The sequence below is a fragment of the Fistularia commersonii genome, chromosome 3, assembly GCF_037954325.1.
Source record: "Fistularia commersonii isolate RoL2024-O1a breed Wild chromosome 3, RoL_Fcom_v1.0, whole genome shotgun sequence".
In the NCBI taxonomy this organism is placed as follows: Eukaryota; Metazoa; Chordata; class Actinopteri; order Syngnathiformes; family Fistulariidae; genus Fistularia; species Fistularia commersonii.
The window spans coordinates 21,076,177-21,101,374 of NC_141286.1; the positions used below are offsets into that span (position 1 = coordinate 21,076,177).

General features: G+C 41.0%; 2 protein-coding genes across 4 annotated transcripts; one reads left to right on the forward strand and one right to left on the reverse strand.

Moving 5' to 3' along the window:
* Positions 1 to 3,787: 3,787 nt before the first annotated feature.
* slc25a44b (solute carrier family 25 member 44b) lies at positions 3,788 to 9,327 on the reverse strand. 2 transcript variants are annotated; one of them, XR_015105936.1, is made up of 5 exons: positions 9,152 to 9,327; positions 6,371 to 7,035; positions 6,091 to 6,218; positions 5,196 to 5,659; positions 3,788 to 4,923 (listed from the first exon to the last, which is right to left on the reverse strand). XR_015105936.1 is itself a non-coding variant. In XM_086144072.1 (4 exons), the coding sequence occupies exons 2-4, from the start codon at positions 6,996 to 6,998 to the stop codon at positions 5,468 to 5,470; spliced, it is 948 nt and encodes a 315-aa protein (XP_086000198.1). In that variant the 5' UTR covers positions 6,999 to 7,035; positions 9,152 to 9,327; the 3' UTR covers positions 3,788 to 5,467. The 2 variants fall into 2 exon arrangements, 1 of the variants encoding a protein (XP_086000198.1); XM_086144072.1 differs by having other exon boundaries at positions 3,788 to 5,659.
* Positions 9,328 to 10,830: 1,503 nt separating this feature from the next.
* On the forward strand, positions 10,831 to 14,280 carry psma4 (proteasome 20S subunit alpha 4). 2 transcript variants are annotated; one of them, XM_086144073.1, is made up of 9 exons: positions 10,831 to 10,937; positions 11,323 to 11,348; positions 11,438 to 11,480; positions 11,582 to 11,744; positions 11,859 to 11,936; positions 12,400 to 12,488; positions 12,894 to 13,024; positions 13,377 to 13,500; positions 14,054 to 14,280. In XM_086144073.1, exons 2-9 carry the CDS (start codon positions 11,346 to 11,348, stop codon positions 14,206 to 14,208), a joined length of 786 nt encoding a protein of 261 aa, XP_086000199.1. In that variant the 5' UTR covers positions 10,831 to 10,937; positions 11,323 to 11,345; the 3' UTR covers positions 14,209 to 14,280. The 2 variants fall into 2 exon arrangements, with proteins under 2 accessions (XP_086000199.1, XP_086000200.1); XM_086144074.1 differs by having other exon boundaries at positions 10,833 to 10,905.
* Positions 14,281 to 25,198: the final 10,918 nt, after the last annotated feature.

A 25,198-nucleotide genomic window follows, 5' to 3' on the forward strand; every position in this document is an offset into this window, starting at 1 on the left:
TGATGCCATCAAAACTTCCATTTAACTTTGCAAGTTGTTTAAAACCTTTAGGTTCAGAACAGGCATGTCCAAAGTCCGGCCTGCGGGCTAAATTTGGGTCATGTTCAAATTTACGCCAGGCCACAACCTCTGTCATAAAATCAATCATATGTGGCCACTAGCACTGTTGACCACACTATACAACACAATGTACAAAAATTATTTATCTTTTATTTTATCTATGTCATTTTATCTTTCACCAGAATAGTAATACAGGGATTCATATGCCCCTTAATGTTTTGACTATCACTTTTGAATTTAGAAGTTCATAGTGAGCATTTAGTAGTGAATAATATGTCACTTTTCAAATAAACGTAGATATGTTTAATCTTTCTTAAGGTTTTTTTTTTTCCCAGACAATTGTTATCCTCATTTTATGTGTTATTCAAATATGAAAGACAGTGATTTTAAAAAAAAAAATAGATTTGTGTTAAGACATGAAAAGTATGCCATTTGAAATAATAACAATAAAAGAAAAAAAAGTTCATGAAATGGTTCAAAGAATGTCAGGCTGAATGTCAGCCTGGAAAGATTTTCACCAAATATGGCCCTCTTTGCACAACGTTTGGACACCTGTTATTTAAAGAGAACACTCCTGAATGCATTGGCATAAAGTAGTAAGGTAGATGCCACCGAAGCAACTGATAACCCGAAAAAAGCAGCAACATGAGAGAACGGTATGGGGCCCAGGATTGAACCCTGCGGGACTCCACGCGACAGAGGGGGCAGTGTTTGAAACAACCTAAAGAAGCCAACATTTTCTGTCCAGGAGATAAAATAGACACTCGAATAAGAATAAGAATAAGAATAAGAATAAGAGCAACTTTATTTATCCCGAAGGAAATATGTGATACTCATGACGACCTATTGTCCCTGGACATAGTTGAAATGCATCAATGCTACACAACGCCAATATATTTGGAAACTGAATTCTTGCTCGTGATGAAAATGTGCTCATGATTTGAAGTTGAATAAATGTTGATTTGTTTTCTTTTTTCAGCGAGCTGCGATCAACAGGTGACAGGCCCAGAGAGACAGGCACCAGGACCCTCAAGACCCTGACTGCAAGATTTCATTTTAAGCTAAGATTTATTCTGATTTGAACTTATTTTTTTCTACATTTTGGGGGGGGCTTTTCTTGGATATATAAAAACACCTTATTAAAATACTCATTCCCATCCTGGAACATTCCGGCTCGCACGCCAAGCCCTGTGGATCCAGTCGGATCACATTGTGATGACGAGGTGAGCTATCAACACCGATGATGTCTGTTACGCAACACGCGCATTTCAATCCGATATCCGCAAAAGCATTCTCAGCCGGTGTGCCGCCCACCCTGCTCACACACACATGCACCCCATGAGAATGAGAGGCCCTGCCTCTAACCACAGCCAAGTCAGTTATGTGTGTGTGTGTGTGTGTGTCCCTCTCGAAAGCCCCTCATCAGTCTTCTTGACAAAGTGCCTTCAACCGCCGCTTGATAATTAATGTATAGAGTCAAGCGGCGAGCATCCGTCATCCCAGCAGGAAGTGTCGGTGTCAGCTCCATCGGGCCTCCTTCATCTTTCATTCATCAGTACATTTGTCTCCTGCTTTGCGGACGCTTTTATTTCCAGCGGGGAACGTGATGGAGGGAAGGAGAGGGAAAGTTTTGTGGGAGCAAATGGAGCCGACGTGAGACTCGAGATATTCGTCCGGCTGCCGAGGATAAATAAAAAAATAAAAGAATAGGAGAAGATAAATTGCCGGTTTGCCTGGAGCCAAACTGTGTGCGGACCACCGGCCGTGCACTGACAGGTATCGAACCTGGAATCATTTCCAACAGAATCAAGGTAAGCGTTTCCCGATGAAGATTTCATATTAATCTGTTAATTTTTCCACCGCTGAATTGCTTTTGTCAAATTTAACTCATCCTCACATCAGGTTAGGACCGCTACCTCACAACAAGAGGGTTCAATTCCGGTAGCCGATTCAATTCTTTTACAAGTCAAGTATGTTTATTTACTTTTTTTTTTTTTTAGCTTACATTTATATCTATAAAATTGTTCACAGAAATCCAAGATTCAGCAAGCACCCGGTGACAGCGGTGAGGAAAAAACAGCGGAAAGATCGTGACCGGTTGGAGTACGATGGAGACAGAGAGCGGTATGAGGGACCGGCGCAAACTATATCATACTGAAAATATGTCTGTGGATGTTCTCAATCATCCAAGTCAAAGTGAAATCTTGTCGAATTCTTCTCGTCATGGTAACTGGACTTGAATTTCTTTACTTGAAGACGTTTCACCCCTCGTCCGAGGGCTTCTTCAGTTCCGATTACCTGCGGGGATTTTACGAATATAACCATTATATTATGGTGAAGCGTCTTCAAGTAAAGAAAATTCAATTCAGTTGCCGTGACAAGACAGCAGCACTGACAGCTTGATGTTATCTCCAGCTCTCCATTATTTTGTTTGGTTTGTTTGGTTTTTCCAAAAAAAAAAAGCCCCCTAAGACCTTTTGATTGACACGCGACCGATCCAGGTCAAACCCCAGGTATCACCTGTTCTGCGTTCTGATTGGCCCCCAGGCATCACATGACCCTACGTTAAGGAAAAGATGGATACACTAGATAACGAATGAATTAAAAGGACCACAGTTCTTTTTAGATCAAGTTACAAGAGCGTGAAACAGAAATCAAACCGCCGGGAACATATTTCCACATTCAAAAAAAAAAAAAAAGGTTAACTCCCTGCCATTAAAAATAAGATCAATAATGTGAAACAGGATTGGAAGGTTTCCCTCTGGAGAGCCAGAGATTTTATTTTGTCCAGCAAAGATACCTTTCCATGCCCGCAGCTGGGCCGAGAGGACGGGTGTGTGAGCTTCTATCACGGCTAAATCATTGTGAAGCACCGTGAACCCGATGTAACCTCAGAAATCTGCAGGGAGACGAAGAGTCTGGAAACGACTGAGAAAACGCTTTTGTCTGATCTCATTTGTCCCCCCTCCCCTCCTATTTAGTTTCCCCCGAAGTCAAATGCTTTTTGCTCTTTGTTCCTGCGTGCGTGCGTTTCGTACGTTTGCGTTGAAACCGAACACGGCAAGAGCTTGATTCACAGGTGCATTTGAGACCATGTGATTTGAAAAACATGAAACCTCCCCAGTGCTTGAAAAAGGAGAATTGGTTTTTACATTGAAGAGCACAAAGGTGTATTGGGGCCTTTAGGGGTAAATATATAAATGGGGGGAAAAAAAATCAGTGTTGTGGAAGTCAGCAGTAAATCACATAAATAATGGCAAAAAAAAAAAAAAAAAAATGGACAAAAAAATATAACCAAACTCAGAAGAAACCAACAAAAACTCCTTTGCGTTTGATTAATTTTCAGCTTATCAAAAACAGACATCTGTTGAATTATTTTTTTTATTATTGTATGAATATTTGCAAATAAATGCAGGATTACGTCTCAAATGTATAACACCTTTTGGTTTTATTCATTTATTTACCCACTTATTCTACAGGTGAGGGGAGGTTGGGATTGCCAATCACGGTTGAAATTGGACAAGAGGTGAGGTTTTACTCGGACCAGTCACCTGTCAGTCATAAGGCCACATAAGGAGACGTAAAATTACATTTTTATTCCCTTATACAGGTTTCGGTGAACCTGCTGCATTTCTGTGGACCACAGGAGAACCCTGGGGAGAAGAAGACCCCATGCTGAAAAGCCGCAGCACTGCAAGCAAGCTTGGAAACTGGAAGCTCTTTATTTCATGGTAAATTTCAAAAATTGATTTTCAGAAGCAGGCAGGTGGTTCGACGAAAAAAAAAGAAAAAAAAACAGTGGAGCGAGATTAGGTTGTTAAAAGGTTCTGGTCCTTTATTGACGGGGGGTGTTAAACTGACACACATGTGACGCATGGTGTGAAATATGATGTAAAAAAAAAATCGCCAAGGATGGGAAGGGAGAGCAAATTAAAAAAAAAAAAAAAAAATTACACATCTCCACCCCTTTGAAACAAAAATGGCAAAAAGCTGTGCAAATATCAACATTGTCTCCTCCTAGGTCTCGGCAACTTCATCGCCTTCTGATTATCATCTTTTTTTTTTCCAATAAACTGTTCAAACCCGAACCTAAACTTCACCAATCTGGCCTGAGGAAGGCTTTGTAAATAAAATGCCAGCAAACATTCTTCCTCTCAATACCTCAAAAAGCCAGTCATAAGCCTGCTAATGATAAATGATTAAAAAAAAATCTGCAGTGTCAAAACATTATATTAAATACAAAAATATGGGCAAAATTAGTTTCAATTTGAAATTCATTTCCCTCAAAATATTTAAACGAAAAAACAGAAACTTCTGTGGTCACATCATAACAAAACCAATAAATCACTGAACAATTCTTTTCAGAACTTATTTGCACAGTTAACAAGAAATGTACAGTCACATTTTTGCGCTGGAAAATAGGAAAATAACTATTTACATCATTGCACACAAAAAACTAACCAATGAAACAGAAAAGTAAAACTGCTACCCTTGTGTATTTTCTGCGACAAAATCACATTAGTACAAACACTGATTAAAATTTAAAAAAAAAAAGTTGAATGTATAATCATTGGCTGGGGACTATTCTTTTATTTAGTTCTGACCCAGTTTGTGCAACAACTTAAACAAATAAATCAGACGTGTTCGAGCAGAACTACAGTTCTTCTTGCACACAATCAGAATATTAAAATTAATAAAAAAAAGAAAAAAGAAAAAAGTCACGAGTCACAGAATGAAGGCATCGACATACAGTAAAAGGCCAAAAACAGAAAATGCAGGTTTGGTTCAGACGAACAGGAACGGCTGCAGCCTGCAACAGCACTGCGGTGATCAATGACAGCAGAGTATGATCGTCTACATGGCCTTCAGGAGAAAAAAAAAAAAAAAAAAATCAGATAAACAGCATTGATTTTTTTTTTGTTTTTTTCCTTATTTCCTCCATTGCTAAATAAATCCTTTGGATTGACCATTTTCTACTTTAAATAACAAGCAATAACCTTATTTAGCAGCAACACACGACATTGTAAGCAGGCAGCTCATCGGTTTCCAACAAATCGGACGAACCTTTGAAATAATCGCCCACGTGAATGAATTTTGTTCCCCGGGATAAAATCTAACGATCAAACCACACTTACGTAAAGTGACGTTATAGATCTAAAACAAAAATGGCAGACGGTGCATGAATCTTGCTGGAGATGCCACTGAATCTATCGTTGTGGTTCGTCACGGTACGTTCCACTGATTTAACATTCGTGATTGAGGACAGTCAGGAGTGTTCCAGGGCAGTGGGAGAGTGGAACCAATAAAAACCAGGAGACCAGCCACTTTTCAATCTCTGCACGGCGCCCCCTCGGGGCCGGGGGGCTCAGATGACACGCGGCGTGCATGATACTGGTCAGGGAATCTTCTACCAGTGTCGCGAATCCACAAGCTCTGGCCTCAAGCTCAGTTTTTTGAGCGTCTCATAGCCAACCACCATGACGATGGCGGTGGGAGTGGAGGAGATGATGCGCGCCGACAGTCCTTTGGTCAAACCCCAGAATCCCTCCTCTCTGATCAGCTGCTTGAATGTCTCTGTGATCGAAGTCCTCCCCTCCACCTGAATCGCACACACACATATGTAAAGTATCAAAAATTACATATTAGCCCCATCTTGTGTCCACTTTGCATGCTCACATCACCCTCTTGAGTTACAGATTTTAACAAAATATCGAGCATAAAACCCTTCTTGAACCAGACAGCGAGGGCCGCCGAAAAGACCTAAAGTCCGAAAATTCAAGCCTAGTCACTTCCCAACTTTCGGACGAGGTCGTGGCTTCAACGGCGTACAAACTCCACACACATTTACAAACAGATGGGCGTGGCGGCTGATGCCACTGGCTTTTTTTTTGTTTGTTTTTTTAAGAGTTGGTTTTACAGCCGGCACATCAGACCTTCGTATTTTCCACCACGTGGGCCAATAACCTGTATAACTAGTCGAGCCTGACCACACATTACTCCGACCGTTAGGTCACGCTAGGTGGCGCTTACCTGTACTCTGGCTCGGACTACGTCCATGGGGTTGGTGACGGTTGAGGCGGTCGCTGCAGCCAGCGGTCCAGCCATGGCTTGCAGAATCAAATGAGGACAGTCACTGGGAGCCATTTTGGAGAGCTGCTCTGTGGAGCAACGGACACGCAAGCATTACTGAGTTGACAGCCTGACACCGTGGCAGTAAAGAGGAATACACAGGAATTTTGATAAAGGAAACAGCAACGCAACTAATATTGTCTTTTCTTGATATTCTGAGAGAACGAGAGTTTCATCCTACCGGCATAAAAATGGTAGAACGGCCACCAGACGGCGCTATTCGGGATGTAGGTTAGTAAGGAGGCGACATATCCCCTGTAGAAGCCCCGGAAACCATCGGCGGCGAATATTTGCGCCACTATGTTCCTTGTTTGGCCGAACACCCTTTTGGATTTTCCGGCCTCCTGGCTGCAGTGGAGTCGGAAGCGACTGAGGTGCTCCCCTTGGCCTTGCATCATCAGCTGCTGCGAAACAACGTCTATGGGCACAGTGATGCTCTGGGCGACCAGGGAAGCCGAGCCGCCCGCCACCAGCGACTTGACGGTGTTGTCATTTGAATACCGCGAGACGTACTTCCTCACCAGCTCGTACGTTGTGATGTATGCCTGGCCCGAGATGAGGGTGAAGGTGTTGACCATGAAGCCGCGGTACAGACCTCGCACGCCTTCCGCCCGCAAGATCTTGAAGAAGGCGTCAAAGGTGCCGCTGTAGAGTGACTTGCCCCTCTGCACCTGGAGCCGCGTGCGGATGAGCGTGGCCGGGTACACAGTGGCCCGGATGGTCATAGTCATGAAGACTCCAAAGGAATAGAATTTCCTTTTGTCCAGGTCCTCCCACTCAATGATCTGGATGTTCCTCTTCTGCTGCATCTTGCCGGCTGTAGGGGTCCCCTCATCAGAGTGACACCTGACAACAAGAATGTTCGACCGTCATCAGGTACCTCTGCAAATGTATCCAACTGCTGAGACCCACTAAAGTGTTGCACATCTCCTTTCAAGCAACTTATATATCACGACTAACCCTGTATGGTTGCAATGTGATTGCTCTGCTTAGATCTGGCTCTGACTGGACAATGTGAATAAAATACAGAGAGTAAAAATGTATGTACATTAATTGGAAAAAAACAAAACAGTGCATAAATATATACATAAATTGAGCTTTTTTTTTAAAGGCTGTTAGAGTCGCCACAATTTTTTATGACCGTCAAACGTTATTGTGGCAACTGGACTTTTTTTTTTCTCCATGAAGACGTTTCACATCTCATCCGAGAAGCTTCTTCACTTCTAAAAATACTGTGTGTGTGGGGGGGGGGGGGGGGGGGTCCAGTGGATAACTGCAGAGGTATGAAAGTGGGCAATGCTCTAGGTTGAAAGGAGTTTGCTATGTTAATGTGTGTGTCGGGAGATATCTGCAGATTCATCTGCCACCTACAAGTCACCCAGGGAGGTCAACAACCCACACCGGACCGCAGCGACCCCCAACCGAGCCTCAGCTCGCATTAACTAACTGGCTTCTTTTGTTCTTCCGAAAATCTAAACACTGATTAACTATTCAAGTTCCAACTCAAGGGAGTTCCTCGAATTCTTATTTTTGTTTCTCAAGGGACACAAATTGCAACACACATTAACATGACAACCCCATTCAACACAAATACAATGCAACAACTCACTCATTATCTTATCAAACCTCATTCATCCTAGGCCACTGACCACCCTATAAATCAGAATCCCCCTGCAGTCTTTTAGGACTTAAGAAGCCTTTTGGATGAGAGGTGAAACGTCCTCAATGGGAAAAAAAACTAGGTCTATGACCCAGAGAACCTTCAGGCTCATTTTGTGCAACCTGCAGTGCAATAGCAACTTCAAAACAAAATCACGGCATTGCGATGCATTTTCTTAACTTACAACGGTTCCAGGTGGCATCGAAATCAAACTTTTTACATAAACTTCAGTTACTGTGACAAAACAGTGAAGGATTGACATCCTGTATTCGCAAGGGTACAAAGCAAACTTCGAAAGTGGAAGGAATCAGAGCAAGGATTCAGGGCTAATCATTTACACGTTATGCGATTACTGCATTATCTGACTTACCGATCTTAGCAACATTGTTCATAGCAATATTTCTTAACAGCTACAAGTACAATATTTTTTCATAAAATGTGCACTCCTTATCTTACACTTGTTATTTAAAAGACTTTATAGTTTTCACTTGTTACTTAAGACACTTCATGATTTATTCGTATTTTTTATTCTCCCCTTTTTTCTTTTTTTTTTTTTACAATTTCTATTATAATTTATTACGGCTATATTTTTCTTGTAACTCTGGGACAACAATTTCCCTCGGGATAATAAAGTTTTTCTTAATCTTATTTTTATTCTTATCACCATTGGGGTAACCATGCAATAGAATGACATAAAATTGTTTACAACAGCACTAATTGATAAAGTGCTCAAATTGCACCTCTTTCTCATTTGTTATTGGATAAAATGCTCTGATTTTCAGATGTAAATCGGGGAACAGGTGACAAACAAAAACTAGAACGTTGATCAGTGTAAGCATGTGAACTAGATTTCTGATTCGATAGCAAATAATTTCCACTTTTCCATTTAAATCTTAGTAAACCGAAGTGACAGTAATAACTGAACGGTCGCAGCATCCTTCCAGATGTGACTCATTGGGACGGGGTCAAAGGTCAACGTGGACGGTTGAAAAACACCGGAATTACAGAAATGCTTCAAGGATTTGAACAGAATAAAAGACGCTTGACTGAACAAGTGTGACCTCAGTGGTCAGGGGACACGACGTTCATTGATGAGAAGCCACCGGAGTTTAACGAATAACTCTGACAGCGGGTAAAAAAAAGAAGTGCACAAAATAAAATTTAAAATAAATGCAGAGAACGTGCGTATGAGGTAGTCTTAATCGCGCGTTAGCGGACGGAGAGCTAGCTAAATCTCGTTCCACAGCGTTACGCGTTAATGGGTTATAACCCAGCACTAGAAATAGATAAGCAAAAGCTCACCTTTTCTTTAAACCCCTTGTCTTGCTCGGAACGCCGTGTAAGAGACGGGCTAAACGACATGCTATCCCGTGCGATGTCACAGAACGGGTAATTCTACAATACACCGCTGTTAGCAACCCTCGGGGTAATCAGCTAACTTCCAGCTTCCATTGTAACGCTAGGCTGCTGTGACAACCAATGACAAGCGGCTGGATTCTTCTTCTACGTTACTTATTGTGACCGTCGTATAATCCCAGTATTTCAGCTCTGACACCCTACGGGTTGGAAAACAGCGTACATTTTTGACTTTAATTTATTCATCCATTCATTTGTTGTCTGTAATGCTCATTCTTTACTCAAAAGTGTGCATGTTTTTGGTCTGAGAAAGACAGAAAACCCGAAGAGAACATACACAAGCATTTGGACAACAGACTCAGCAATAACAGTTTACATTTATATATCGATATATAATAAGAAAATATCAATATAATGTTCATAGGGATTAAATTGGGGCACGGTGTGTGCAGTGGTTAGCGCTTCTGCCTCATAACACGAAGGACCCTGGTTTGATTCCCACTGGGAGTTTGCATGTCTGCGTGGGTTTCCTCTGGGTTCTGCGGTTCCCTTCCAAGGTCCAAAAACATGCCAAAGGAAAAAAAATATTGGTCTATCAGAAGAAAATTAATACCCATGTTGCCAGGATTTAGGGATTATATATGGATGTTCTCATGCAACAGAAGTGGATTCTTTTTTGTATTCCTATTTTACTATAATATCCTTTTTCATGTGTAAACCACCTCTCCAATCATTATATATATGTATGTTGTAAGTAATATACATACTGCATATATACTGATGCACTCTACACAAAGGGTCAGAGCAGGATGTTCTTCCTGAGGAGACTGAGGTCATTTGGCGTCTGTCGTGGCGTCCTCAAGACCTTCTACCAGTCTATGGTAGCCAGCGCACTCTTCTTTGGTACGCATCCTGCCAATCTTTTTTTCATTTATTTTATTCTTGTCATTGCTATTGTCACTCTATACTGTCGTTTAGCACTGGTTGGCTATTTATTACCCTTACTGTCCCATTTTGCTATCCATTATCATCCTTGATGGGGTTGCTGTTGTTCTCCCTGCTGTGAATTTATTTGTGGATGTTTTCTATCATCTGTCTTATAGCCGTCTCTCTATTTTTATTTATATTCATTCTTATTTTTGATATGATAACTGTTACACTGCTGTGACAAAGGAATTTTCCCTATAGGGATAAATAAAGTTTATTTTATCTCATACAGACATGTTTATAAATATTTTATTCATGTCTTTCCACTACCTTCCTGACCACTTTGCTCGAGGGGGTTACCCAATTGGCTACCTTTTGTATTCTATTTAATGTTCTTTTGTCCAGTCTTTGTTTACCTTCAAGTCAGTACAAGGGATTTCTACTAACCGGCCCCTAATTCCTTGTATGTACGAACATACTTGGCCAATAAAGCTAATCATGATTCTCATTAACTTGTGTACACATGTGCAAAAAATAATTGAAATTATCAACTCAATTTAAATTCAAGTGCAGGTTAATGCTGCGAAGAATACTCAATACGTGCATTTTATTAAGCTGTAAAAAGGACACTTTACTCTTTGGAGGGGAGAAAACCACGGTCCTCCAACCAGGGGGTGGCGCTAGCGAGCTATTGGCGACTGCAGCAGCGCCCCAGACCGGTAAAGGAGGAAGTACCAAATTGAAAGTAGACGAGTCTTCATCTTCGTGGGAAAGTAAAGAAACTTTATATCATCTCCGTTTAAAGGTAGACGAAAAAAAACAGCTTAATTCTCAAGTTTATATCCTTTTCCCTAGGATAAGTGCCAAGTGTAAGTGTAGTTTAGCTTTGTCGAGTCTTTCCGTGCTAGCGAACTAGCATGCCCGGATATTGCAGATTCATTCTGTTGAGTAGCAGTTAGCTTATGCTAACCAGTTGTCACACATAATGTGCTATCGATTCCTATAAAGGTCCTGTAGCGCTATTACACAACAAAGTAGTGTTCTTTAAACGCTATTTTCAGCAAGTACACCACCTTTATACGCTGGAATTACTATTGTTAGTTCGATAGAAGCAGAACGTCCGTATAACAAATTTGTTTGCTGGCTGATGGAACCTCCACCTATATAACATTTGTTTCTGTGTTTTGTAGGTTAATTCTCGTGTCAACCTAAAATGGTAGGAGACATTATTTTCAAAAATATGAAAATAATCGTTCATTTCATGCCTCGTTTGTTAGCTAATATCTGTATCTTGTTGATTTCTAGTCTCGCAGATATGATTCCCGGACGACCATATTTTCCCCTGAAGGTAACTTATCATTTAATCTCATGAAGTGGATAATTATGAGTGAGTGTGGACGCCTGCAGCATCACGGAGCCTCCAACTGCTGCTTTCTCTCCGTTATTCAGGACGTTTGTATCAGGTGGAGTACGCCATGGAAGCGATCGGACACGCCGGAACATGCCTGGGGATTTTAGCGAATGACGGCGTCCTGCTGGCGGCCGAGAGACGCAACATCCACAAACTGCTGGATGAGGTCTTTTTCTCAGAGAAGATCTACAAGCTCAACGAGTGAGTTAACTTCAAGAAAAAGAAAGAGTATCTCAGGGAAGCACCCGGGGAAATATGTGGTGAAGGGCTCTGGAGTTTTAACCCAGCGATCTTGTGTTTGTGATTATCTTTCAGAGACATGGCCTGTAGTGTTGCAGGAATCACATCAGATGCAAATGTACTGACAAATGAACTACGGCTCATTGCACAGAGGTAAGTTTTAGGTGAAACACCGTCTTCTAAAGCAGAGCAGTATAACAATGTATGATGAATAATCTCTAAATGTGTTTTTTTTTTATATATATATTCTGTAAAATTTGATGCAAGATTTCCTGAATACATCCAGATTATATTTTCAAAAGTTGAGGAAAATGTAATTTGTTAATTTGAGATTAGCCACATTTGAAATAATAAGGATGTCTGGCACAAAAAGTCTTAAAAGACACCAGAAAGCATCAAGAAATGTTAACATGTTAATGAAAGCTGTTCATAAATAGTTGAGAGAAAATGACTTTGAATTGTATAAGGATAACATTTACATAGAACCACCAGAAAAATACACAAAATACCTTTGACCTTTGGAAAATGCTCTCTGTCCTGTGCTGAAAAGAATTTTCCAAGAAAACATTTGTGCTTCAGATTTTAAATAGTTAATCATGAAATTGTCCTTCATCAGGTATTTACTGCAGTACCAGGAGCCAATCCCCTGCGAGCAGCTGGTGACGGCCCTGTGTGACATCAAACAAGCCTATACACAGTTTGGAGGTAAATACACTTTCTGCTTAGAATGTGCTTTTGCAATATCTTTAATTTCAATATCTCTCTCTGTTTAAGGATGTAAAAAGATTATTTTTCTTAAGGAAAATTCCACTATTTTTGTACATTGGCTTTACTGTCTTGGCTTAAATCGTGAGAAGACGACTATGAACGGGTCTAATTTTATGCAAGAAATCAAAAAAGTATCATGTGCCTGATGTTTTATGACAAACTAACAGTGAAGGGGCTGAAAAGGTCAACACCAACATTATATCTTTTCCTATAAATCAGCTTTTCTGACTATGTTTACCTTAAAAATTACACGGAATTGAATTATCTGATATTATTATCGTTCCAGAATAGGGGATTAAGACTCCTTTGAAAATTCTCTGAACCTCATGAATTTTTTGACAGGAAAGAGGCCATTTGGTGTGTCTCTTCTGTACATGGGCTGGGACAAACACTACGGCTTCCAACTTTACCAGAGTGACCCCAGTGGAAACTACGGAGGCTGGAAGGCAACCTGCATCGGCAACAACAGTGCGGTAAGTCTGGAATAAGAACACATGAACAGTTTCTGCTCGTAGCTGTCAGTAGGGCTTAACCATAATATGGCGAACGCTCCGTTTCAATACACAATCATTTATGTGTGTCAAGAACATTGTGCAAAACTTCGATCCGTACCTGGTTCCAAACTCCTTCTGTAACTGTCGGTTAAAGAAACTGCTGGAAGTTTACGGTCATAACGTCAAGTGACGAACACTCAAGGTTGTGGGCTTGATAAAGAGTCATTTTAATACTTTTGAAAAAATATACGCATGCAAGCCATCATTGAAGGAATTACTTCCAAGAAAACAGCGAACAAACTGGAGCTACAGTGACCCTTCTTGACTCCAGGCCGCAGTGTCCATGCTGAAGCAGGACTACAAGGAGGGCGAGATGAACCTGTCCTCAGCTCTTGCTTTGGCTGTCAAAGTACTTAACAAAACCATGGATGTCAGCAAGCTCTCCGCAGAGAAAGGTGGGTCAACGTCTTGGCATCTTGTATGCTCCCTCCTCTAGTCTGGAATCCCATCACTGTTTTGTTCCTAACTGGGATACTTTCCTGGTCATTTAAATGTTTTGAGGTCACTACTTATCGTTTGTTTGAATGACATTTTAGGTAGAATAGTAGATAATTAATCACAAACTTGTAATAAGTAATTTCTTGATTATTTTCAAGTAGTTGCCTGCTAATTTTCAGGTAATTTCTTGTTAGATGTAATTTTACTTGATTTTAAATAGGGACTAGAGGTCAATTTACTTTTGGCACTTCCTTGTGAATTTAAAATCTGTTAAATCAGTTTATTGAGATAGTTATTCTTTACTTGATTATGTATATTCAGACTTAAGTCCAGAAGATGGTTTTGCATGTTTAATTTTCAGCTGCACTTCCTCTGCATCGTTTCAATTTTTTTTAACCTCATACGTATATCTCTGACCATTGTCAAGTTAATCTATAATCAAGGTGGTCGCACGCAGAGCGAGTTTTAGAGTGAATGAATGAAACGCTGTATTTTCTCGGTTATTTCCAGTGGAGATTGCCACCCTGACACGGGAAGAGGGGAAAACAAAGATCAAGGTCCTGAAACAGAAAGAGGTGGAAGAGCTCATCAAGCGGCACGAAGCTGAGGAGGCCAAGGCCGAGAAGGACAAAAAAGAGAAGGAGCAGAAAGAGAAGGACAAATAAGCGAAATGACGAGATAATGTCCCCCTTTTGTCCTTATGATTTGTCTTTTACATTAAAACATTTGTAAATGGTTGATCTGTTCACTGATCTGTTTATCATAAAATGAATAGTTACACATACTTTTTAAAATTACATGTAACATTTTTATTGACACGTCTGTTTAAAGAAACCTGAACCAAAGAGGCAGATTTGCAGCTAACTAATAAATGTAAAAGGATCACATGGAAAACACCTTGGTGGTACTGGCAAAATAATAACCCAAACTCCAAAATGCCAAAGATTTATCAACACAGATTGCAACATGGCTGGTGAGTTCATGCCAATTTTAAATACTCATTAATACATTTATAAATCAATAAAGACTGGTAGAATTGGCGTATTTCAAAATTCTGAGTTGTTTTAGTTACCGGTGTGACAAAAGAAAAAGACAGAGCAGTGACCGCTCACTACATGGGTCCTTAAATCCAGCAGGGAAAAATTAAGATTAAGCAGGCTCATTCAACAAGGCAAAAATGCACATATTTTATACTTTTTGATGTGTCACCCCTCAGCCGAGAAGCATGAAATATCTTCAAGTGTAGAAATTCAAGTCCAGTCGCCACAACAAGAATTCACCATGACCTGGATGACTGAGAACCTCCACACACATATTTTATAATTTTCTTGCAAGTCCGTGCAACTATTTTGGCTTCCTTCAGGTGTGGCTGAATGCTTATTCACTTTTGTATCCTTTGACTACATTGACTTGCCCTTTTCGTGTGCATTTCTGTCCAAGCCTTTTTTTTTACCCATGCAAAGTGCAACTGAACTTGCGATGGAATGAGATAAAATTATTGAAGTTTTTCCAAACTGCATCAAAACTTCCATTGGGCATTTGACATTACAAAGACCATCAACAAAAATGCATTTGCAGATCTTTTCTTTAGGTAAATTCTCATTTCGGTTTGCAACTGCACTACCTTCTTCACGCCACAAGGTGGCGACAACGCACAGTGATTTACCCGAGGCTGACGCGCTTGCTATCCGGTTTCAGAGAGAAATCTCAGCAAATTGCAGCTCAAATATAAAGATAAAACCCTGATATCAGCCCGGGTGAGTTAATTTAACAGCCTTTTTTTCTTTAAATCCAAGCAACTACCAAAGCTCCCAGTCATTTCGGGATATAATGTGAGCACAGTGAACCGAGAATCAGGACTATTGTTTAATCTCTGAGCCAAAACAAGTAAAAACACTTCGAGACAGAGTGGTTATTTTATCCTGTTTGTGTGCTTTTATGTACTTATTTCTTCATTAGAAGTGATTAAATTGTGCTACAGCAATTTCAAAAATAGCAGGGGTTCATGTTGTGAAAAAAGGTTATGGGTATTTTTTAATCAAGACCCATAAAACATTAAGGCCCTCCATTTTGAGCCTGAGTTGATGTTTGCTCTCGAACTGAAAGCACTTCCTGCTTTGACTTTTACCCAGCGCTTTCCGTGGGAAGCCTTTATGTCTTGTATTTTGTTGTAATAGGCGCGTGTTGCAATGTTTTCACATCCTGGTATAGCATCTTGTCATTTGGATGTATAAAATTCTCACCTAGTGCAAGAAAAGCTGACTTTAGCTAACACTAAAAATGAATGTCCATTAAAGCCGAAGATTTCAAGTGAACCCTTTCCCCTCTCTCCCCCCAAAAAGCGAATTTTTACGATGTCGGTCTTTCATTTCGGATCTTGCTCGGACTTAAACTGTACATCAACAGCTCTAATTCATTGAAAGGACAAAGGCAGTGAGGTAATGCCATTCACACGAGCTGGAGCGGCAGGGCCGGGGCATCCGATTAACTGGAGGCACTCACAGGCCTCCCCTTCTCACAACTAGAGCGTCAACTGACATTGTTTTCGGGAATTCTGGCATAATAAATGCGGAGAGTTTATTTCATGTTCTTAACTTTCTGTTTAGAGTCGCCTTAGTGCACCCCCTACTCCGGCCGATGCTTGTCCAGCCTCCTCCTTAAGTATGAACGCGCGTATTGGGACAACACAGGATGGAGGCACGGAGGCCCGACGCCGTCCGCGGCGATGAAGCAGATCGGGAGTTCAGGGCAATCTGCTGCAGTGTAAACACAGCCCCAGAAAAGCACTGGAATGTCTCAGCAGTGGGAGCTGGAGGACGAGGTCAGCCGAAGGCCAAGACAGGTGGTATACATCAGAATCAAGGCTGACATCTCAGCATTAACTTATCCAAACAAGAGGCAGGCGGTATGTTGTCTTGCTAAGCTGGAAGGGTAGCAGCAGGAGGAGGAGGAGGAGGAGGAGGAGGAGATAGAGAAGGAAGGAAGAGTGAAGAGAAAGAAATGGGGGGAGTATTAGGAGCCGACAGGAACAAGTAGGAGTGTCCCCACAATGCAATCATCTAGCCATGTCTCCCTCGGTCCCGGAGGAGAAAAACACCGGTGAGCATACGAGGCTAAGCATCAGACTTGTTCACAAGGCTCCCGGTCCTGATCCTGTCACCGATCTCGAGCGTTTTAACCACAGATCCCAGGCAGCCGGTCTGAGACAGCACCCCAGAGCAGGCCCGGAAGTTTTTAGGGATTCAAGCGGCACTCCTTCTTATCTTCTTGCGCCTCATCTCGCCATCCGTGTCGTGTCGTATGAAGCGTTTTCCTTTTTCGGCGTCTCGCAGTTTCCCACGCTGTGCGAATTCTTCGCCTTCGGAACATTTACATTGTTGTTGTTGTTATGACTGATGATGATGTTACGGGATGGATTATGGAATGAATCATTTTAATTGCATGACATGGAAAATAAACCGTCAGCCCGTTTTTAAATTGTCCATTTAAACTATTAAAATTCTTCAGATTTTTTTTCTTCTTTTTTTTTGCAAGGGTAAAAACTCTTGACAGCAAATATGGTTAGCTTGTTGTTTTTAAGTGTCATTTGACATCAACAATATGTCAAGGGGCTTTATCTTGATGTACTGTTGTTTGTTAAATCATATTGCATTTTTTCACAGAATTTTAAGCAGCAACCGTAAAAAATAAAGAAGATAAAAGTTTAAAAAAGAAACGTAACAGCGAGTTAATGAAATGCAATCGTGGCTCGAGCATGTCTAAAGGTGTTAATTCCAATATCGTTGAAAGATAAATTTAAAGAAAATATCTATTTATTTTCTTTATATTTATTTTTGTGTTTGAATGATTTAACTGTTAATGAGCTTCTCTATGGAGAACTGATGAGGGTACAGATTAGTTTGATATACATTGTACATTGATATAATAATGATGATTATAATCCTAATGACCATGCTGATAATAATAATGATCATTATAATAATGCTAGTAATGTTAATGATAATGATAATAATAATAACAATAACAATGATGAGAATAATAATGACGATCATTATAATAATCATGATGATAATAATGCAAATAATGCTAGTATTAATAATAATGCTAATGATAATTACAGTAATAATCATAATAAATAATGATAATAAAGTAGGCTCAACAACCAACGCGCGACTCAGCCTGTTGACAGTGTGCATCAAAATACACGCACGACTTCGCGTAATTACAAATCTTGACCCCCATAGTTTCTACAAGCACCTCTTATGGATCACATATAAAAGTGGATTTTTAATTATTGTTATTATATGTTATTATTATTCCAACCAACCCACCCCCCCAACCAAAAAACATGATTTGACCTTGGTGTGTTTAACATCTTCAGCAAGATCTGCCCTTTAGAGCACTTGTGTGTGAACGGAGGCAGTAGACGGGTGGACGAAGATTATCCCTACAGCGAAGGCCGATCAACGGTGTGTGAAATCCGGACCTCACCGGGACTCGCGAAATTAAAACGCCTCGTCACCCGTGTCAGATTGAGAATCCTTAAGATTACAGACTCGCCGTTAGATCAAGAAAGCTCTCCATCACGAGGCACATTTGTTGTAAACAGTAATTACTGCATGATCGTCAGAAGACTATTAAGCCATTGTTGTCGCTGGCGCATAATGGCGGGGTGGGAGTACACACTGTCGGGTAGATCAGAACTCAGAGCACGGTATTCTCCTGTCATCAAAATAACGTCAAATAATTACGTCCATCCTGCAATTTTGTAGAATCTTTAATCATCCTGAGACAACAGAAGTATTGTCGCCGTAGCACAAAGAAAATATTGATTTACTGCTTCTGAGAGCTCATTTTTGGTGACGCGTTGACCTTCCATCTTGTGTTTCTCCAACTAATTCCACTAGAAAGTGCACAAAACAGGGGGGTCCCCGGACCGGTACCAATCCAAGGATCATTTGGTACCGGTCCACCAAGAAAATTCTTGATACAAATATATTTTTTTATTAAACCTTCCGGATCTTATTTTGAAAAACGATTATTTCCGCCTTCACCTTACTGCCGAACCTAACTCTCCATTTCACATATCGGGCACCACAAGCTAGCCCTTGAAAAAAAAAAAAGAGCCTGAAACAAAAGTTGCCAGAGATCTTTTTCGTGAGGAAACGAGCAAACGACGAGACCGCGGAAGCGTCGCACACTTCCAGCAAAAAGAAGGCTGCATTTAAAAGAAAATATCAAGATGCCTACCTAAGTTACAGCTTCATCACAACAGGTGATACAAATGCTATGCATTATTTGCAGTGAATGCCGAGCTAATGAAGCTATGAAACCCTAAAAACTTTTAGTTATTATTTAATATTTATTATTATAGTGCAAAATAATTGTAATTGCCTAATATAACCTGTAATGAAGCTATGAAACCCTAAAAACGTTATTATTTATTATTTATTATTTTAGTGCAAAATTATTGTGATTGCCTAGTATAAACTGTAATTATTGTATTCAGATTAAATACCGTGAGCTGACAAAAGATTTTCTTGAACCTCTAACCTCTAATCGGTCTGCGGAAACATTTTCATGCATAAAACTGGTCCCTGGTACAAAAAAGGTTGGGGGCGACTGGTCTAAAGTGGCCCGTCCCCACTATTTTCTCATTGTTTTTGTTGAAAGGGTCCTTACGGGCGCGCTGGTGTGTTTCTGTCGGAAACAATGTCCCCTTGTCGCTGCCTTCCTAATAAGGTATGGAGGAGATGGGCTCTTTGCGCTGGATCGAGCACTAAGAATAGGCACGGAAAGTTCACGGCGGCCTCCTCGTCCACTTCGCTCTTCAACTTCTGTCAAGTCTCCAGCTCACTCCGTGCAAACTGGAGAATGCAACCTCACACTTATCTCACATCTGGAGGAAACAGACCCCTAAAGCCCTTAAAGCAAAGGCATCAACACACATTTTATATCATAAACGATTGAAAGAAAAGTTACATTTTGTTGTTTTCTGTTTACATTCTGTTTTCTAGATCTGCATTAACATTGACAATCTCCCAGAGACTACAGAAATAACAGCAACAATAATAATGTGGGCATTAATAACATAATTACAATAAAAATAATCATGCCAATAATAATAATAATAACAATAATGATAATGCAATATAAATAGCCATAATTCTATCAATTATAATAATACAACAACAATAATAATGTGAATAACAACGTTACTAATAATGCTTACAATGCTAATAATAAAAATAACGCTTATAATAACAATAATTATAATTAACTAATGTTTTTTTTTCGCCTACATCAATCATTATACAACACTTCTCAGCGCTGGCTTTGATATTGGCAGTGACGGGCAGGTGGTTCGGCCAATCGCCGGCCAGCATTGTTTCGTTGTTTGTCTGTTTAAACGGCCCTCGGTTTCTACAGGGCTCTTCCCAGCTGGTTCTGGGGAACAGTCCATCAGATGAGTATTTATTTACTGCTCCGCAACAAAATGTCGCTGTTATTTATCCTCGGCAGCAGCCGTTACTTTGTTACTTCATTACAACATTGTTATTTGTTGTATGAGTACTTTGTGCAATAGTTGTCATGAGCTGTCAGTGCTTCGTCATGTGATACAAAGTAGTTTTAACTAATTCACAGAAGTACTGAACAGTCATGCCTCCACCTTTATTATCACATTGTTGATTAAATTATTGTATTGTATAGTCCTCTGTACCCATAGACCTAGAAAAAGCATATGACAAGGTGTCGAGAGAGGAATTCTGGTATTGTTTGAGGAAGCCTGGAGTGGCAGAGAAGTATGCTTGACTGGTGCAGGACATGTATGCTTGCTGGGAGAGAGTGGTGAGGTGTGCTGTAGGTGTGACACAGAAGTTCAAGGTGCAGGTGGGACTTCATCAGGGATCAGCCCTGAGCCCCTTCTTGTTTGCAGTGGTGACGGGACAGGCTAACCCTAACCCTAACCCTAACCCATGCACCATGAAGTTTGCGGATGACATTGCGATCTGTAGTGAGAGCGGGTAACAGGTTGACAAAAATCTTGAGAGGTGCGGAATGACGGTTAGTTGCAGAAAAACAGAATATATGTGTGTGAATGAGAGGAACCTGGGTGGAACGGTTTGGCTACAGGGAGTGGAGATCCAGAAGATGGAGGATTTCAAGTACTCAGCGTCTACAGTTTAGAGTGTGGAAAAGAGGAAAAGGAACAGGTTCAAGCAGGTTGGAATGGGTGGAGAAAAGTGTCAGGGGTACTAAGCAATAGAAGACTATGAGACTAAGAAAAGTGTACAAGACAGTAGTGGACCAGCGATGCTGTATGGTTTAGAAACAGCTGTCAAAGCTGGAGGTTGCAGAGATGAAGATGTTGAGGTTTTCTTTGCGAGTGACGAGGATGGATAGGATCAGGGATGAGTCCATCAGAGGAACAGCACATGTTAGACGTTTTGGACAGAAGGTCAAAGAAGCCAGACTGAGATGGTCGGGTCATGCACAGAGGAGGGATAGTGAATATATTGGTAGACGGATACTGGAACTGGAGCTGCCAGACGGGAGGTCTAGAGGAAGACCAAAGTGAAGATTTATGGACACAGTGGGAGAGGATATGATGTTAGTTGTTGTGCAAGAAGAAAGGAAAAAGCCGAAAGGAAAATGGGACTGTACTCTGTGTCCATTACATCACAAAAGTACAACTCAGTCGTCGCCTCTATGACTTCATTTGAGTAGATTGTTCCTTTACATCTTCTGAGGCCTTTTTTTTGCATGAACATGAATGTCCCCATAGTAATTTTCTAATTTCTGCGCCATTACATGAGCAGCGACTTACATTGTTAACTAAAAACTTTTAACTTTTTTAACACAGCAGTCCTTAAGAGGCCATAACATTCAGTATTTATTTAATATACAATGTTTATTACCGCTGTATAATGTGACGGCTCGGTCGTAATTATCTGAAGATAGTACTCACATATACTCTCAACTCTGGTTTTCTTTTTCTGTCACCTTTTAAACCGCTCACCTTTGTAACTTCTGCAGAAAGTGGGTGAAGGGGCGCAGTCATAGCTCGGTAACGTAACTGTATCTGCTCACGTAATAGTTACTTTTCCCCAAAACCTGTATCGTACATGCTTCAGTGATTTGACCGCTTTGACAAATAAGCAATTTTTGTGGTGTGCTGTTTGGGATTATACACATGCACACTATTTTGCCCTTCCTGTTTATTCATGTCTTCACATGGCAGGAATGAACGCATTGAAAACACAAGGTTACGCTCACATCGTGGCATTTTTTTAAATTCTGTTTACTTTCAGAATGTTTTTTTTACCTCTCGCTTCTGCATTCCACAGTCAAGCGGGTCTCACCTATTAATAACTCGAATCCTTAGAAACTTCTCGGCAGGTGTTCGACTCCTTTTTCTTTCTAAATACCTGTGTTTTCTTTATGACCTCGGCAACCTTGACCCCCTCGTCCGGCCGCAGCTGCATGAATCGCTTTCAATGTGCCATTTGTTTCCCTTCGCCGGTTCCACCTAAAAACAATACGTTAATTTATCACGTGGACTTTGATACCCAGGCTCAAAACAAGTGCGCTCACAAGACTTCCTCACTTGCAGTGGAAGATTGATATAAAAATAAAAAAGAAATCTTTGCCATTTTGGGGTATTTTAGATGGCAGGTGTCGTCGATCAGAAAAGTTTCAGAGAGAAAAAAAAAGTCCAAGAATCAGGGGAAGAAGTTTGAGCTTCCATGTCTCAGTCCATTGTCTCAACTCAAACATCTTCCATCCCTCCCTTCAAAAAAAAAAAAAAAAAAAGACTCCCCCAACACACACACACACCCCAGAAACTCAGTCTGTTACATTTTTGATAAGAGATGAACCCAGAAAACAGCGGGCGGCATCTAAATTATGCAACCGTTCACATCCTCTTAAGGGAAAAAGTGGAGTTGGGCTGAGTTGTCAAAAGGAACAGGCAATGACAGGCCTGTGCGTGGAGGGGCGGCGGCCATGCATTATGAATGCCGCTAAGTACGCCTCGGCTGAGTGGAGGCGATGGAGGGCGATGGGGTAGTGCCAACCTACAGGCCGCCCGCAGTTAATGCACTTCACTTTATCCCCAAAAAACATCCGTCCCCCACGCGGGGGCCCGCCGCCGCCACCGCCGCCGCCGACCAGACACATCCACCCAAAGTACCGGGGCCTCCACCGTTCTAAATAGAAATCCGCAGATTTGTAGCAGGAAAGAGTGCGGGAGATGACTAATAGACGCTGAGGACGATTCCGCGCGAGTCCGTTTTAGCGTCCGGATGCGTAAAAGTTTTATGTCGAAATATTTAGGATAAAAACCTTGGAACTCCTGCGGGGAGCTTAAAAAGAGCGAAAGGTCTGGGCGGAACCGGCGCCATATTTTACAGAGTGCATTAAGAGTTTTCTTTAAGATGGAGTTGGATGTATTTTCGACATCTCCTGAGCATGCCCGAAGATAAATACACCCCGTGACCTTTTCCCTTTTCCCCTGAACTCGTAGAAACTGCTTGCATCACCCCTGATATTGACGACAAAGGCAAATATACAGGGCCGAGTTCACGTTTTCCTCCTTAGCCAATCGCATATCTGCGTTTCCATTGCGGTACCTACAGTACTCTTCACTCCGTCTCCATCCTCTAATTTAATTTCTCGTTTATCTCAGTGCATTAAATCAATTTACAGGGTCTAAAAAGGCCAGATTTCAATACAGATATTGTTGGACTTTGTCAATCTATCATATCATATCATCACATCAAACCTTTATTTATACTTGTAAGACCACTGAGGTCTCCCTCATTTTCAGGGTCGACAAGTTTACAAGCAAAGCAGAGCATTGCACCACAATAAAATTAGATCAAATTAAAAAACAGGAGATAAACTAAAAACAGGTGATAATGAGTAAATTAAAGACAGTAAGGAAGCAGTAGATAAAACTCGAAAGAAGTAAAAAATGAGATCAAATTAAAAGGCACAAGGGGGAGGATAGAACTAAAAACAAGTACAATTGGCAGTACAAATTAAAAAAACAATAGATAAACTAAAAACAGGTGAAAATGTGATTAAATTAAAGACAGTACGGAAGCAGTAGATAAAACTCGAAACAAGTAAGAATGAGATCAAATTAAAAACTACAAGTGGGGTGGATAAAACTAAAAACAAGTACAATCTCATCATATATATAATATAAGCTGCACTATCTAAAAATAAATGAATAAATGTGTACATGTATAGGTCTATAAAGCTGCAGGTGTCCATATTGTAACATGAGATATTTACAGAATTTTTTTTTAAACTTGTAATTAAATACATACCTGTTACATCCACAAATACATACTAGAAACTCTTTTTTACGAACAGTTCTTGTAACACGGCCGATGAAAAAGATTAATAATAAACAACACGAGGAAAGTCCATCCATCCTATCCCCGTTTTGTCCTACCTGAGCTGATCACTATCTTCGATCGCCTCCTAAAACCATTAAATTCGTCTTCTTCAGTGTTGGAATTGAACAGCCTGAGAATTTCGCGGTAATTTCGTCGGTCCGATATGACGAGGCTAAATGTTTTGGCGGCATGATGCTCGTTAGCTAAAAAAAAAACTCCATAAATTAGCCTTATCATTGTTTAAGAGGCAGTGTTCAAAGCGTTTGAAAAAAGTAACGGCTTATAGTTCAAGAAATTATGGTAACAACATTAGCCTCGGCACAGAAAATGACTTTATTAGATTCGCAACACTTATTATTCATTTATTTAGTTAGTCCACTGGGTGAGACGTGGGGTTCAGCCTGGATCAATCATGGGCCCACATATAGAGATGGACAACCGGGGAAATTTAGGGGTTCGAATGAACCGACCGCGGGTTTTTGGACTGCGGGAGGAAACCGAAGAACCGGAGGAAACCGACGTAGGCATGGGGAGGCTCCACACAGAAAGGCCCCCGGTTGGAATTGAAGCAGTGACCTTCATGCAGCGAGGCACTGCACTACAGTGCCGTCCCAAAACGAATAATATCTCAGAGAAGTTGGAGTAGGAAATTGTCAAAGTAGCGAGGAAGGTTTATCAAGATCTGTATTTGGGTGCTGACCGGAAACCAATCTGCGATACAATACGACTCACTTTAGATAAGATTCAATAGAGAGCCAAGCTCTCCAGTAAAGTATGACGTGTTTAAAAATATAAAAAAGATAAGCTTTCAAGCATTTTGCCAAAATGTAGAAAAATACAGATATCCTTGGATGGGGAAGGGAACCCGAAGACGAGATGCCCTGTCGAGTCCTCGACGGCATCGGCGCGGTTCGAAAAATCCGACCGGGATCAGAAACCCGCGCTACTTCGCGCGAGGGAATTGGCCTCAAATGAAGAGTTAACCTGCCAAGAATCTTGACAAGACAAAGAGTTCGGAGGATCTTTTGACCTGGTTGGACCTTCAGACATACTTCCGTCTTCCCCCGGCGGTGATGTTGACTCCGAAGGGGAATCGCGTAGGAGGGGGCGGGCGGCGGTTCTGAAAGGACACGTGGAAGAGCCGCGTGCCCCCCGAGGCTACCAGGACCAGGAAAGAGGAACAACGACGGTTTCACCCTGAGGCTCCAAAAGTTTGACCCGAGTGGGCGGTAGGTCGAGGAAGTCA

Excerpts from the sequence above, each read along its gene's own strand:
- psma4 (XM_086144073.1), top strand. Across the intron at positions 11,745-11,858 it reads AAGATCTACAAGCTCAACGA|AGACATGGCCTGTAGTGTTG; the intron begins GTGAGTTAACTT and ends ATTATCTTTCAG. Across the intron at positions 11,937-12,399 it reads CTACGGCTCATTGCACAGAG|GTATTTACTGCAGTACCAGG; the intron begins GTAAGTTTTAGG and ends GTCCTTCATCAG.
- slc25a44b (XM_086144072.1), bottom strand. The coding sequence starts at position 6,998 with ATGCAGCAGAAGAGGAACATCCAGATCATTGAGTGGGAGGACCTGGAC. Across the intron at positions 6,219-6,370 it reads GTTCTACCATTTTTATGCCG|AGCAGCTCTCCAAAATGGCT; the intron begins GTAGGATGAAAC and ends GTTGCTCCACAG. Across the intron at positions 5,660-6,090 it reads TAGTCCGAGCCAGAGTACAG|GTGGAGGGGAGGACTTCGAT; the intron begins GTAAGCGCCACC and ends TGTGCGATTCAG.